The 16,141-nt window shown below is 38.0% G+C and overlaps 1 protein-coding gene across 3 annotated transcripts; it reads left to right on the top strand.

Annotated features, from left to right (window-relative positions):
• Nucleotides 1-106: 106 nt before the first annotated feature.
• ATXN3 (ataxin 3) lies at nt 107-16,000 on the top strand. 3 transcript variants are annotated; one of them, XM_048070525.2, is made up of 11 exons: nt 114-376; nt 3,833-3,997; nt 4,548-4,592; nt 5,911-5,996; nt 6,431-6,497; nt 8,858-8,945; nt 9,197-9,329; nt 11,077-11,252; nt 11,683-11,806; nt 12,564-12,652; nt 13,243-16,000. In XM_048070525.2, exons 1-11 carry the CDS (start codon nt 353-355, stop codon nt 13,335-13,337), a joined length of 1,092 nt encoding a protein of 363 aa, XP_047926482.1. In that variant the 5' UTR covers nt 114-352; the 3' UTR covers nt 13,338-16,000. The 3 variants fall into 3 exon arrangements, with proteins under 3 accessions (XP_047926483.1, XP_047926482.1, XP_013037499.1); XM_013182045.3 differs by lacking the exon at nt 114-376 and adding an exon at nt 451-868; XM_048070526.2 differs by lacking the exon at nt 13,243-16,000 and having other exon boundaries at nt 107-376; nt 11,683-11,845; nt 12,564-12,654.
• Nucleotides 16,001-16,141: the final 141 nt, after the last annotated feature.

Raw genomic sequence — 16,141 nt, 5'->3', positions numbered from 1 at the left:
TTACAGCTGTTTTTGTTGTGTTTTGGTTTTTTTGAACGTGGAGGACCTTCCTTCCCCGTGGCCGCCCAGGCTGGCTGGGCGGAGCGCCGAGGGAGCTGCCCTCGCTGCGCTGTTTCCAGCCTGGGCCCCCACGCGGCACTCAGGCCTGGCTGAACAGGAAGCCGAGGGCGTCCCTCGGTTCGCGTCGTTACCTCGGCCAGGAGCCCGGCGTTAATTAGCCAGGCGTTAATCAGCCAGGCGCTAATCAGCGCACCCCCCCCTCCCGGCCGGCAGGGGGCCCGCGCGGCGCCCGGCGAGGCGAGCTTTGGTTGGCTGCGGGGGGCACGGGAGGCGGCGGCCGCTGGCAGTAAACATGGAGGCGATCTTCCACGAGCGGGTGAGTGAGGGGCTGGGGGGGCTCCAGCGGCGGGGGGCGGCGCGGCCGGGCCGGGGGTGCGCTCCCTGAGGAGCCGAGGTGGGGCGGCGGCCGGGCCTCACCTCCCCGCGCTGCCTCTGGAGTCCACATAGCCCCGGGGCAGGCTGTGAGGGTGTTCCCCCGGCAGGGACAGCCTTCCTCTGGCAGCGCGGGGCTGCGGCTTCTCCCCCTCCTCCTCTTCTTCCTCCTCCGCGGTGCCCTGTGGGGAAAGGAGCTGCCGCCAGGGCTCGGAGAGGGGCAGGGCTGGGCCTCAGCGCCTCCTCGCCCCCGTGCACGTCTCGGGGGCTTTAGGAAGGGGCCTGGGGTGTGCTCAGGTGCACGCCGTTGTGTCTTGAAGAGAGCCTCCCGTGTAGACGAGCAGTGACAAGCAGAACGGTTTTTGGTTTCTTGGTTGCTTCTCGGCTGAACCTGCCTCGGTTTGGGTTGTGTAATGAGCGAGGAAATGGAGTGCTGGTAAGGAAATCCTAACTCGGATACTGGGCTTCTGGGTGCCAGGCAGCTTCCTGTTTTGGAGGATGTGCTTCTGGAAGCTACCGTGATTTAGCAGAGTTCCCAAATAGGAGCTGTTTGTGCCTCAGTGTGAAACTTAGTTGTTTTTCATGTAACTTGCTGATACTTTTATCGTCTTAATGGTAGTACTAGTCTCTGTATGCTGTTCTCATGGATACTTGTTGGTTTACTTAATGAGTAAAGTAAGCCAACTTCTAAAATTTCTTTTCTGGAATCAGTAGAACCTGAGGAGTGTTCTTTCAGGCTGGGTTTGGGTAACAATTTGCCAGACACCATCATGTTAAACAGCTGCTGTTCAGGGGATAAGTGTTGGATTTCAGCTGTTACACCCTGTGCTACAGTGACCTTGAGTCCCAGTCGAGGTTTGACAATGAGCTGAAAACAAGCGCACCTTCCTTTTGTCTTGCCTGGCCTGTTGCATGACGAAATGGTAACTGAAACTTCAAGTTCTCACAAGTAAAATTGCTTTGTAGTTTTGGAATTAAAAACTGCTGAAATCAAAGTGATGGAGCATGCTAGATTCCAAGTTATAAACTGATTGTTGTTCACAGCTGCTGCTGGTTTCGGTTGTGGGTTTTCTGGTTGTTTTTGTGTCTCACGTGAATGTGGAACGTAAGTGCTTATTAGACAGTTGGTTATGCAGTTAGCAAAGTGCCTGTGTGCCTGTTTTAAATTAGACTACCAAATACATACATTTGTTGTTGTTATTATAGGGGAACCTTACCCGAACCTTTGTCTTTTTTCTTAGGGGGTATTTTTTTTTTTCCATCAAGCACACAATTTCGTGTCCTGTCAAAATACTTAAAATGCTGAATGTACACACACACACCCCACTTGAATTTGCACACTAAAGATATTTCAATTTTAAAAAAAGGATGAGAAAATATGGTGTTTATAAAGGAAATTGATACACTTTCAACTAAATGAAGACCTAAGCAATGTGGCACTTGTAACAGGGGAGTGACATTTGCAAAAAATGTAGGAATGCTCTGGATTTAAGGAGCCCTCAGTGTAAAAGTTGGCCCTGTCTTTGATAGCGTTCAAGTGGTTGAAAACACTGGAAGCAGGACAGCAGTTTATATCAGAGTAGGTTTCAACAGGGGGATTTCAGATTATGGAAGGATACAGAATTCTCTGCGTGAAAGTAATGAAAGTAACATCTCTTACAAACTGTAAGATCGATTTTCTCTTCTGCGCTTTTACAGATTGTGCATACAAACATTGTTTTCACTTTGAAGATAAAATTCTTTCTGTACGAGTACAGAAAGGCCCTTTCAGTGACATGTTTTAAGCCTGCAATAAAGTTCAATTTCAAAGATATCTTATAGATACTGGTTTGTTTCTAATGGTTTCGTACAGCTCTGGTGAAGAAGCCTATGATTCTTGAGCAGGTTCCCCTGCTTTAGTTGTATCACTTGGCCAGCAGCAGGGCTGTGGTCCCAATAGGACCGGAGCTGCTGTGTCTTGGGTTTGTTGTTGTGGGGAGAAGATGAGCTGGAGGAGCTGCGGAGGATGACGCTTCTAAATTCCATTGTGCCCTGGCTGTACAGCTGCTCCAGCTTTAACTCACTGCTCAATTGAGTGATGATTTTGTAATGTGGAATAAAGGGAACTTTCAAGGTTCCTGCTGTAAGGGAGACCATGGGAGATTCACGCATGTGACTTGTATGTTGCTTTCATGGCTGTTTGAAGAGTATTCCTCTAAGGCAGGCTCTTGTATTCTTAGTTTGTGTGGGTTTGGCAGGGTGGGGGGCTGGTTTTCATTCTTCGAGGTTTTTTGTTTTAATACATTTGTTTTAATGCATAATCTTATAAATAGAACTGAGCATTGATTAAAACAAAGAGTAAAGATGCATTTCAAAACTGATGTTAATCTTGTCTTTCTCTCAGTTTATTTCTTAGATTGCTTTTGATGGGAAACTATAATTTCTCTCTTTTAACAAGACAGTATTTTATCTGCACGTATGAAATGGTAGAGCCTAACATGCATTCGTTCAGATTCGGTTTTACTCTGTGCAACAAAATGATGACTGTTTATAATTTATTCATTTTTGACTTGGGTTGACAGTCTAAAAATTCTGTATTAATTTTTGTGATCTCCAGTATGCTGGATGTTTTGTGTTTAAATAGTTTATCCAAAAATATTTTCAGTGTTGAATATGCTAAATTCTTTTTTTTTCTTGCTGTTTCATCATTGTGAGCAAGATTTTACAACCCGTAGTTACTAGCTTCTCTTACCTAGTTCCTGTTTGTAAATTGCCTATGGAAAATGAGATTTCCTACTCTTCCAACACCTTATCACTTTCAGAGCAGTAAATGAGTTGGTTACAACCTGAACTGGGTGAGTAACCTGAAAGAAAGGAAACAAATTCTGTAGATGTATACTTTTACATCTCTTTGAAGTCTTAGTGGTCTGCATTTCTTTAACCACATGTGGAGAGCAGATTGCTGATAGCTGCACCTGGTGAACATGAGAAGTTTAACAAAGAGCAAGAGTCTGTGTTGCTGAGAATATTTGTTACTGGGAATTAGGAGGAAAAAAAAAAGCTTCCTCTTTCATATGGTGGTAGTTTAGAAGAGGGCAGAATCCATTATCCTGCTGGTTGCAAAGTACTTGTGTGACTTGGTCAGGCCATAGGCAATTTTACAGTATTTTCCAAAAACACTTTTACTTGGAATTTATTTTCTTCTAGGAAATACAGTAGTAGGTTTACCCCATCGTATTTGTGTGGGGTGAGGATGGGGGGTGTATTTTACAGGTTGCACTGTAATACATTTGAAGAAAATATGATGGTGGGGGGAGTGGAGGGAAAGTTTGCAAGATTTAAATCATTGAATGTTTTTTCAGGCCAAAACATTAACATGCTTTTGTCATTGCTTTGGTGTTTCTTTCTTTTCCAACGATAGCAAGAAGGCTCGTTGTGTGCTCAGCACTGCCTGAATAATTTGCTACAAGGAGAGTATTTTAGCCCTGTTGAGTTATCTTCCATTGCACAGCAGTTGGATGAGGAAGAAAGAATGAGAATGGCAGAGGGAGGAGTGTCTAGTGAAGAATATAGAACATTTTTACAGGTAAGATCTTTGTAATTTGAGGTTTGACATTTGCCTGAAATCTAATATTGTGTAGCACAGGCTTGCTATTTTTCGTAGTTATAGAAGGTTCATTTCTTTTGCTGATGTTTCTTAAGTTTATAGATATTTCCATTCAAGTATTTCAGATTTGTCATTTTTAAATAGTTCCATTCAAGTATTTCAGATTTGTCATTTTTAAATATTACTAGTATAGCTTTACAGTAATCCTTAAAAAAAGGGGGTGGGGGGTGGCTACATTATCATCATCTTACAGGTAGGAAGGTCAGGCATGGCAAGGACGAGAATTTTGCCTTATGTTTTTGTAAACTAGTGGCAGAGATGGGAACAATCTTCCATGCCTGTCTGTCCTTTAAGCACTAAGCATTTCTAATTTAAATGTTTGAGGTTTTAATTAATAAGCATGTTTGGGCATTGTAATCAGCCTTACTGAGTAGGAAATAATTAGTTTACATATTTGCAGTTATTTATTCTTGAATTCTTTCTGACCACCACGTTTCTCTTTTCTCCCTCCCAATCTCACGCTGAGCAGCAGCCTTCTGTAAATATGGATGATAGTGGATTCTTCTCAATTCAAGTAAGCGTTGTTCTATACAGACAGATTTTTTTCTTTATGCAATATATGTGATCTCACACACGGCAGTGGTTACAGGGCTATCGCAGTGATCTGCAGAATGGAAGAAGCTGACGTACCTCCATTCCAGTTTTTACAGCACTCTCCAGCCACAGTAGAAACAAAGGTTTTTGTTTTGTTTTAAGGAGTGTAATGGAGAAGTAAGTAATAGGAAATACTTAAACCAGAACACCAAAAAAGGTGTTGAACACTGAACTGGGGCTTGTGTCTGGAATCGAGCTGTTAGCTAAGCTTTGCACCTTTGGCTGTCTCTATAGCTTTGAGAGGTGCTTGTCAGTGTTCCAGAATCCCTTGAGAGCAGAGCCTCTGTCTTCCTTATTGTCTGATGTAGGGCAGCACTGTATTTCTACTCTGTGAAAAATGATTAACAGTTTAGCATTTCTTGTATTCTTGATGGTGTTGCTGCAGTACTGAAGCTGGAAAAAACCCTTCCGTATATTCTACCTTTTTTGTCCTGTCATTGCTTTGCTCACTTGCTACATAACTCGCTGGCAGAAAGGCAGATGAATTGATGATTTAAAATTTCTTACAGCATTATTACAGATAGCATTAAAAAGTTCTTGTAGAAGAGTTCAGTTAACTTTTATTTTCAAATCTGCTGATTAGCTGTCAAAATGACTTTGAAATAATCTAAAATATTAACGAAATACCAATTTTGATATCTTAAAATATGGGAAAAGCTTATAAGCTATACCAATGCCTAGGATTTTGTTATATTTCTGTTCCTTTCCCATATAGTAAAAGCAAAGTTTCAAGTCTTTAGATTGATCAGAAAGCTTTGATAGACAGCTCTTTAAAATGAATTGGGATAGTCAACCGAAAAACACTAGCAGTAGCTCTGTGGTAGTGAGCCTGAGTTGGTGCTGTGACCTTCCAGTGGTGTGAATTTCAAGTTATTACTGTGGAGAAAGATGACGTTGCACTGAGTGGAGAGGGAGGGCAGAGCAGTACATTGAGAGCAGAGAGATGACGATATGAGTATTTGTGGGAGGTGAAATTACAGCTTTGACTGGGGAGTAAGTTTATTAACATGTCTTAGTTAAATCATAGCTTTGTTACTCCCTCTCTGGTAGGCGTGTTATATTAGCGTGTAAATTCATGACAGTTGCAATTTGAATAGTGTGATTCCTGGTTTTCCTAGCAATGTTTTGAAATCAAAACTTTGAGAAAAATACACGTGTTGATAGTGGCTAAAATGGTTGCAGTTGCTCAAATTAGATTTGATTGGTATAACTCATTAAAAAGTGTTGTTTTTTGACAGGTCATAAGCAATGCCTTGAAAGTTTGGGGTTTAGAACTAATCCTCTTCAACAGCCCAGAGTATCAGAGGCTTGGGATCGATCCTATGTAAGACTCTTTTATTATTATTTTTAGCTTCCATTTTATGGAAAAATACTGACAATCAGTGATTTAGTTCTGTGTCTTTAAAATTACTGTTTCAAGCTCTGTTGTATCCTGATGTTTATTTTTTTATACTCTCTGCCTTTGATTTTTTTTTCTTTTGGTGGTGTGTATGAGCACCTCTCCTGTGTGCCTTTATGACATCTTAGTATCTGTGGCATCACAGGTATGAGATTTCAGTAATATGGATATGATAAAAAGGACAACTTTATAAATATTGTAAGTTACAAAAGCAGTATGAATATTCTGTAATGTCAGCAGTTGTATTACTGAAATTTTATTATGCAAGTTTAAATTAGTGGTAGCAAAAAACTTAAACATTAATATGAACTCCAATATTATTTAATTTTATCTATACCTTTTTGTTTTTCTTTTTACAGAAATGAAAAATCATTTATTTGTAATTATAAGGAACACTGGTTTACAGTTCGAAAGTTAGGAAAACAGGTGACACTGTCTTTTTTCATTTAAAAATTGACTTCAGAGTGGGGGTGGAAAAAACGGTTGCAAGTAGACCATGTGTTGGCCTTTTGCAGGCTTTTGCTGCAATTTGCTTTAATATAATAGTCATAACAAAAGATTTCAGTAAATGTTTGTTATATCACAAAAATGCCAGGCAGCTTTTCGTGAATGTTAGCCTGGGGAAAGATCCTAGGATCTATTCCCCAGTGAACCTGTCCTATAAGAAGCTGCAGCTGAGATAGAGTCTCTGTGACCTCTCAAGTTCTTTTCTTGCTTTTCTGCATGAAGAATAGCAGAAAAATGTTTGTATGGAAGAGGGGGAAGTCTTAGATAAAGATTAGGATTCCTGTAAATGCAAGCTTATTTAATGGACTACATTATCAACATTGTAAAAATGAGTTGCCAATAGCCCTTTGTATGTTTAAATGGACAATAGATAGAAGTAAAAATTCAAAGTTGCACTGTATTAATGAATATTTATAATCCTTAGTATTTAAGGGTATCCAAAGGATAAGGTTGGGGAAAGTAGAATCACAGCTTTTCACTGTTTTTGAAAACTATCTGAAGCAGTTGTATGATAAGCAGGAAATAACTATTAAAAGCAAGGGGTGGCCAAACACCTGCGTGGTACATACATCATAACTCAAGTCACGTGCAGGTCTCCTGTAATGCCAGTGCAGTTGTTTTTCAGTAGCCAAAAATTGTTATGGATCATGCTGCATAAGCTTCTGCACAACATAAATTAGTTGGTTTGGTGTGGTGGGCTTTGTTTTTGTTTTTGTCATAAACTGTTCATGAAGTAAGCTCTTAAATTCTAACATAGTGGGTGGGAGTCGCTCTGCCAATTCGATTTTCCAAATGCTGGCTACGTATGTTGTCATCCAGTTTAAAAGAAATGCAATTATTCCTGTGAGTAAGCAAACTACTGTTCTGGCTTAGTTGTAAAGTATAGCTGATAATTGTTTAAAGGCATTTTTTGTGTATTTGAAATTGAAAAGGCTGAATGGTCCCTCAAAGCTATGGGAATGTTCCCTAGTATAAATATAACCACATCAGCTGGAACTTTTTTGATACCATTCTAGCTTAAAACTTCTTTAGTTGGAGGAGGGATGTATTTTGCGTGCACCTGCAGCTTGTAGCTACACAAAGCAATTCAAGGTTGTGTTATCTAGAGAGTAATGAGAAGGGAGAGACAAAATAGATAGAAAAGAAGGTCGAAGCCCTAAGTCTATTACAGTTAAAGCAGAATTAGTTCACCAGACCTTTCTCCTCCATACTATGTTAAGAGTTTATCAGTAATCTGTCTGTCATGTATGTTTACATAACCTTTTAATTCTTACCCCACTCCTACACTGGTGGTTTTCTTGCCTTATTCCAGTGGGAAGGGGTTTTTTGACTGAGAATTCAAGTGATTCGATGACAGATGGGTAGATAATCACCTGGAACAGAGGTGACTTACAGTATGGGCCTGACTGCAAGTGTATGACTGCATATACAGAAGTTTAGGTAGACAAATGCCTTTTTTTGAGAATGGAGATTGAATTCTTCTGCTGTCTGAAATTGTGCTCTCTAGTTCAGATTGAATAATATTGAATGGGTATGGTATAAAAAAGTTCTTCAAATTGATTGCAATATATATGGGATTTTAAAGATAGAATATTTTACCGTACCTATTTAGTATGTTTGTTCCTAGTGGAAGTGTTGTCACCGACTAGTTGTCTTCAGGGAACTGGAAATATCTTGTGTATATTTCTCGAGTGTCAACTATTGTAATATTGTGTTATATTATTGACGTATTATATTTGAGTTCACTTTTCTTAATTTTTAAATTTAAAAATTATCCAGATGTAAACCATAGTTTTGAGTATCATCAACTATTAAAGGCATCATGTTTAATTAATATAATGGGAAGAGTTCAACTTGTTTCCTGTATCTACTAATGTGTTAAGATAGAGTATTAATTTATGAAAGATTTCTTCCTTCATCAATCTCTTAGCAGTTTTAAAACTAGGATTAAGGAGTATTTTAGATTTGTGTCTAAAATGATTCTTCTGCTGTTATATCTAGATTTTTGTTTTAATGTGTTTCCTGGTACCAGTGTCGAGTAATGGGAGAGAACATGCAATAATTTCCACGCTTCAGATCTCCTGTTAGCTGAAGAGTATTTGAAGGGAGACTTTTAGCAGTATAGGTATTGTGCTTCAAAAGACTACTAATTTGATGATTTATTTTACTAGACTGAGTTGGATATTCCATCATAGAAAATGACCACATTGTAGAGAAATGGATTACAGAGTAATCTTTATGCTAATTTGTTCTCTCAAACCTTTTTTTCTTAATTACAGTGGTTTAACTTGAACTCTCTCTTGATGGGTCCAGAACTAATATCAGATACATATCTTGCACTTTTCTTGGCTCAATTACAACAGGAAGGTAATAGTAACTTGCAGATGTTAAATTTCATTAACTAAAAGTAGGTAATAATCATTATTTATTAGAACTTAATGAATTCAGTTAATTACCCTCAGTTTTGTTACTGAAATAGTGAAATAACCCAAGTCCTTATAATGAAAGGTAGAGCCTTACATTTTAATAAATTGCACATTGTATTCCATATAAATGTGCATTTTAGAGTATTGATGTGTGCACCTTAATGCTGTAGACTTACAATTTATTTTTCTCAGGTTATTCCATATTTGTAGTAAAAGGTGACCTGCCAGACTGTGAGGCTGATCAGCTATTGCAGATGATTCGGGTACAGCAGGTGCAGAGACCAAAACTAATTGGGGAAGAGACAGCACAGTCAAGAGAACAGAGGTAAGGTAAACAGATTTCATTTTAATAATGTTCAGTGTGATTTTTTTCTATGATAAATGTCTACATGGAGACAACCCTCTTAAGATGTAATTAGAAGTACCTTTAGTTCAATGCTTTTTGCTATTGCACACTATGAAACCAAATTAGTGGAGTAACAAACAGCGCATTTTTAAGCGTGCAAAAAATACTGTAATAATTTGCATTTTTTTTGCCTTTGTTACCCAGTCTAGAAGTCTTCTAGAAGTTAGCAGTGATTGTAATCAACTCCTCCATGTAAGACGTGGAACTCCCTTAATTCAGCAGAGTGCATGCAAGTGTGAAGAGTACATGTAGCAAAGTAGAATAATTGCAAAATCATTGCTGAAAGCAGTGCAAGTACTTCACCAATTCTGAAGTGTTTTCAGTACATTCGGACTACAGTCCAGATTGGGCTTGAGTCATGAAGTGAGGAAAATGCAAATATATTGAAAAATAAAAATAGCTTTTCTGAACATCATTGTATTAACTGATGACAGATGATTTAATCGTACAATAGTATATTGAGGCCTCAGCCAGGGTTGGGAATTTAACTGGTAGCCACTCTGAGTAGAAAGTAGTGTGACTGAATTGAATTTGCAGGTTTTGTGGTTTTACTTGACTGGCAGTAGTGTATGTTGTATGATAGTACCTTATGCTGAAACAGTCTGTCATCAAGTGTTAATGCCAGCTTTTTAATAGGAAATACTGATAAAACTTACTGGGTTTCTTCTTGTAGCTGTATTCATATAAGTCTTAATGAATAGTCAGTGCTTTACCTAAGTGTGTTTTACACACTGAAGAGTACTTAAGAGTAAGCAAAGAGGCTAAAATCAAAATGTCTCTGCAGGCAGTATGAATAGATAAGAGCAGGTTACCCATAGAAGTTGTACATGACTGGCCCTGGATGTTCAAAGCCAGGTCAGATGGGGCTTCAAGTGACCTGACCTAATGGAAAATGTCCCTGCCCATGGCAGGGGGTTGGAACTAGATGGTCTTTAAGGTCCCTTTCAGTCCAAAAGTTTTTGTGATGATTGTGATTTTTCCAACTATAGTAGAGTAGGTTAGCCAACCTTACCAAACTATCATTAATGGTAATTGATCTACAAGAGCACATAATGTACTACTTAAAATAATTTTATCCCATTTTTATTGTGAATAAATTGCATACTGATTTCCAAAAAAAAAAAAAAAAGCATAAGCTGTTTTCAAAGGAACAAGTTCATTATTATTTCTTCCACTTCATAAAGGTAAACTATGGTGTTGTGAATTGATGGAATAAAAACAGTGAACTACTTGGTAGTGATGTGAAAAGTATGTATAGTCTGCAGAGGATCTTTGACTGTAGTGTAGTCATTAAAGATTCCTAAGGAAGAGACCACATGCACTATTATCTGCTGGTGTAGCTATCTTACTAGCAATGGGTTCAAATAAAAATATTCCTGGCTTTTATAGCACTACTACTTTTGAAGTTTTTCCTGTTAAGCAGATTCTCGTCAACATATATACATAGGTTCAGGGTTTCAGTATCTTCATTTTACAGCCGAAGGCTATGATTGTAGTTTTTTCATGTTTGTTTTATACAGAACTGAGAAAGTATTTGTATAACAGATTATCACAATAGATTTTTTTCCAAAGTTTAAGAATAAGTAGTTAAATCAGCGCAAAATACGTACTTTAAGTCTCAAAGTATGATTACTGTCTGAATGCCTTAAATGTATTGACTTCACAGGCTACCCAGAAGTGATGTGGACCAAGCAATAGAAGTTAACCATCCTTTTGATGGAACAAGCATGTTAGATGAAGATGAGGAGAATTTTCAAAGAGCCCTGGCTCTAAGTAGGCAGGAAATTGATATGGAAGATGAAGAAGCTGATCTTCGTAGAGCCATACAACTCAGCATGCAAGGTGCAGTGCTCATTTAAATTTCACTTAGCATTTATGTTGCTTATGCTTTAGCAGCTACTGAAATCAGCTTCAGTCAGCCACTCTTTCAGTATGCTTCAAGCTCTCTGAATAGTCTGGCTTTGAGGCCTGGAAGGATAATCCAGACTTTCTCGTAGCATCTTGCTTCCTGCTTTTTGAAAAGTTGCAACTTTCATGTTAACATTGATCATTAGGAGGCAAGAACAAATTGGCAAAGGGTGGTAGGAGGAAAGGAAAACAGTCCTAAGGAGAGAGTATGGCAGTGAAGTTAGCTTAGGTGCTTATTTCACTAACAAGTCACTTTGAGGAGGCTGGGGTGTGTGTTATTTTGAGGGGGGGGGGCTTTAAGCTCTGCTTTTTGCAAACTTGATTTTACTGTGATTAGTAGGGTATGTCTTGTTCTGATTTTTAGGTTGTCGTCGAAGTGAGTGCTTGAACTCATTATCAACGAATGTTCCTCAGTCACCACACACCAGTCAGACAGACTCCCTTTCTTCAGAAGAACTGCGAAGGAGAAGACAAGCATATTTTGAAAAGTAAAGTAGCTGATAGAAAACTAAAACTGCATTTGGGAAGTAAATGTCTTATTGTTCAGTGCTTTTGGGCTGTGGGTGGGTTTCTGACTCAGGTCCAGCTTAACTTTTGTCTTTTAACAGGCTTTCATAGCATACCAGAATTTTGCTCTTCCAGGATGGTTCCTATAAAGAAATTAAGCCTGTAAACAGAGTGACTATTAGGAGTGCAATATCAATCTTGAGAAGGGAAGCAAATGAATGTGTTACAGTATTTCCACACGAAATCCTGTAAATAACTTGCATAGTCATTTTTTTGAAGGAAAATGTTCTTGCTCTAAGACTTTGCTTCTGGTAGTGATGTCTCTGCTGAGCGTCACATGGAAGTCATCTAGATGATGCTTCACTTTTGTGTTCTTAACACATTCTTGTGGTGTTGTTGTAGCTTTTCCTTGTCTCTATTTTGTAGTGATGAAGGAAATTAAGACCAGGGAGAAATGCTATAGATAAGAAAAGTTAGATTTTGCATGAGAGGATAAAGCACAAATTCTGGGAAAAGTGCAATTTAGAATATAATGTTGGGAGAACGGAAGTCTGAAGGCTAGCAGGGGGAAACAATTTAAGAGATTTCAAGTATGGGTGTGTTATTCTACCAAACAGCAGCTTATACTACTTATACTTCTCATTCTTGGCCTTCCTTACAATGAGATATAGGATTCAGGATTCATACTATCAAGTCTGATATTAACTTTATTTTCTTATAAATTTATAATTATTTCAGGCAGCAACAACAGCTGCCGCAGCAAGATCAGACCCTGAACCTACAAGATAAGCCAGCTATAAGCTCAAGCACTCTGGAAGCCGACCCAGGTATTGTTTTTTAAACGTATTTCCAACTCTGAAATATTTATAAGGTTTTTTTCACCTTTGTGTTATGCACTGCTTCCTAATTTTCCTTGCCTGCCTGCTTTCTCACCCCAGCAGCTGTTCTGACTATGCATCACAGCTGTTGCTCTTTTTTTGGTGGTAAAGGAAAGGATCACTTTCTTTGAAAAGCCTATTCTGCTGTGAATGTCAATATCCTGTTTCAGAGTGAATTATCAGACAATTTGAGTTCTGGCTTTGGTTATTGTTGCTTAGTTTGTCTGGGGCATAATTCAAGAAGCTAATCTGTGGTGGGATCTGTATGTAAGCTTTGTCGCTATTAAGTACTGGTGATCCAAAATTTGTGTGCATGACTTGATTCAAACTAACTACTGTGCATGGAAACCTAAGTGTAAAATGTTCAATTATAGTTTTAAATAAATGTTTTTTTAAAAAAAGAAAAAAAATAGTTTCAGGAGGAAGGGGGGAACAGGATAGATACGAACAGAAGGAACAAAAAAAACATTTAACTGCTGTTGAGAACTGCCTCTGTGCATTTCTTACAATTTATATGCATATAATTTTGTTTTCTTTAGGAGGTGATATGAGTGAAGAAGACATGCTTCAAGCAGCCATGAACATGTCTCTGGAATCTGTTAGAAACCACTTGAATACTGAAGAGAAGAAATGACATCACAATTTTCCCGTCCTCTATTGTCAAAACACTAAGTCTCCATTATAATCTTACTGTGTGGATGTTGCATGAGCAGGGTTCATTTCAGAGTTTTGGAAGCAGGAATGAAAGGGGGCTGGAGCTCAGAATTTAGAGGGAATCTGCAAATGTCAAAAAGTTTGCACTAATTTAGAAAACCGTAGCACTCCTGCTACAGAATATCTGTTCACAAGAGTAGCTTGTTAAAATTACTTAAACTACTCGTGTGGCTGAAGGTAGATATGTAGCAGTTGTAACTTGCATTTAAAAAGCAAATTTAAATTGTTTTTAAGAATTATCTAGAGAATACAAAAGGAGACAAAAAATGTTGTCAGCTGATGTCCTTCAATACTAATACTAAAATAGATAATAAATTATGTTCATAAATTAGTAATTATAAGAAAACACTTGAGATGGGAAAAAGAATTCAATTATGTTTATCTTAGATAACTTGTCATTCAGAATGAGTCATAAACTTGATGTCAACTTTTTGGTCCTGTTGTCCACTTTTGAAATGACCCATTCTGCAGGAGAAACTTGAATCCATAAACTTCATGCTTGGCAATTCAACAGAAAATCTCCAGTGTATTGTAGATTCTAATGTTACTTCTGAATGTTCAGTGACTTGTGACCGTCTAACGCTTTGTGGTTTTCCTTTCACTTCCAACTGTAGGTTTCAGATCCATGTTTAAAGTAGGGTTTTTGCTTTGCCATTTTGTCTTTTTGGCAGATATATTGCCATTACTTTTTTTTTAATTTGCTTAGTTAGTTTTTCTTATGCTCCTTCTGTTTACACCACTGTTTTTACAGTAAAAATATAATGGGTTAAACAGGTTTTCTCTTTTATCCCTCCTGGAGTTTTTCCTCTCTGAGCTTAACCCTTTGTTCTGGCCTTTTAGTATGAAAGAGCTGTTAACTGAGTCTAGGAGAAAGGAGATGGGGAAGATTTGGGTGCCATAAAAACTAGTGCCACATATCCAGCGTGCGTTCCTGCAGTCTGAAGTGACCCCTGTGCAAGTAGCTCTTTTAAGAATGAATATTTATGTCTGTGTGGGTGTTCTTTCCAAAATACTTCTCGAGTGTCTGTCAGAATGTTGCAGCTTTTTCAGGAATGGCCTTTATTCATGCACCTTAAAATTTTTTATCATGCTGTTTCTGATGCTGAGAAACTGGGGAGCAAAGGATGGGGGATAGTTTATTCTATTGGTTGTAACACATCTGCTTTGATACCCAGGATGAGTGTGTAATAGGGTGACCAAACTTGACTTTCAACTTAGTGCAACAATTCAGATAAGTTTCGTTTTCCTAAATGGTGCTTGAAATACAAATTCTGTTTACATATAAATTATATGGAAGTGTTGTAGGTACAGTATGTAAGCTGTATACCACTTAATGCATTAACAGTTAGCACAGGCATTTTAAGAATAATCTTTTGAAGATAAACCCCAAATTCTTTATCAAAATATTCTGATGTTATATCATTACACAATAGTAACAAAGTTAGTATGGACCGAATGGTAGTTAGATGGAAATTGACATTCAGCATCAAGTAGTACTGTACATGAAAGGGCTCTTACCTCTCAGTAAAGTTCTGTTTACAGCGATGGTTTCTTGATAGGTTAGAATATTATATTAAACATAAATGGGTAGAATTCTGTTTTCTGTATGCTAAATTTCCAATAATGTCACCATAACCACTGGTATGTGTAAGATGATGTGGATTTCGACATGAGACAGCAGTACTTCTTTGAAGTTGATTTAAAATTTTGCTTTTTAAGGAATCCTGTCATGCACGTAATCAATCTTTGTAATATATTAAAGTAATACAGCCAAACAATGGCTTTAAAATGTTACATGTATGCAAATGCCATTTTGAAATGCTATATTTTTCAGAATGTAGATTTCTGACTGAAATTTATATGAAACTGAAAACAGAAAATGAGTCTGTAAAGCACTGAATTATTTCTTTGCTTGTTTGCAAATTATCCACAGCTTTACCTTTCCTTCCTTTGTTGTGCCATAAAGTGATTCTGAAATAAGACTCTCCATTTAATAAGTAGGTGTAGGCTGGCAAAGCTTGTTAAGACTTACTTGATACCAGTTCTTGGAACTCGAGCCTTTTATCCTCTGTAAGAATATCATAAATATTTCTGTAGCTATATGGTATAGCAGTCATGTTAAAAAATAATAATCTAGGCCCCTTGAAATGTATTAACTGTAACCTGTGACAACTACATGTTTTTGTAATCACTAAAGCATGGAGGTTTGGATTTGAACTTCCATGTTACTTTGTAAGTTCCTTCACCCAAGTGTTCTAATATGTGAGGAATATAAAGTAACAGTGCCTGAAAAGCACAAATGTGTGAGTCAGATTACAGGGCTAACCATGTTCCTTTCTGTGGAGAAACGGCATCACTGTACAAACACCAGTCTGACATTCAGAGGAATGTCAAGTTTGGTAAAGTAGGCGTAGCTGCCTAGTCATGCAGTTCAGAGGTAACAATTTAAGCTGTGTGTTAATTGCACCGAAGGAAAAGACTAATGCTAATTCTTGACAGAGCATGTTTTATGACCCAGATCTAAAGTTCAAGTTGTGTGGACCTGCCAAGAAGCTGTCAATAAAAACAAAAATTCTGATCTCACTTTCTTGGTGTTCATTCTTTTAATGATAAACACTTCTCAACATGTCCAAACTATGCTCATAAATACGATATTTACTAATTTAGAACCTACTCCTATTGAAGCTGAAAGATTGTTTTTCCCCATGTTGTAGCTTTAGGCCA

This window comes from Anser cygnoides, chromosome 5 (assembly GCF_040182565.1).
Source record: "Anser cygnoides isolate HZ-2024a breed goose chromosome 5, Taihu_goose_T2T_genome, whole genome shotgun sequence".
NCBI classification, from domain to species: Eukaryota; Metazoa; Chordata; class Aves; order Anseriformes; family Anatidae; genus Anser; species Anser cygnoides.
The sequence above is the reverse complement of the archived record's forward strand: the minus strand, read 5'-3'. Positions and strand labels throughout refer to the sequence as shown.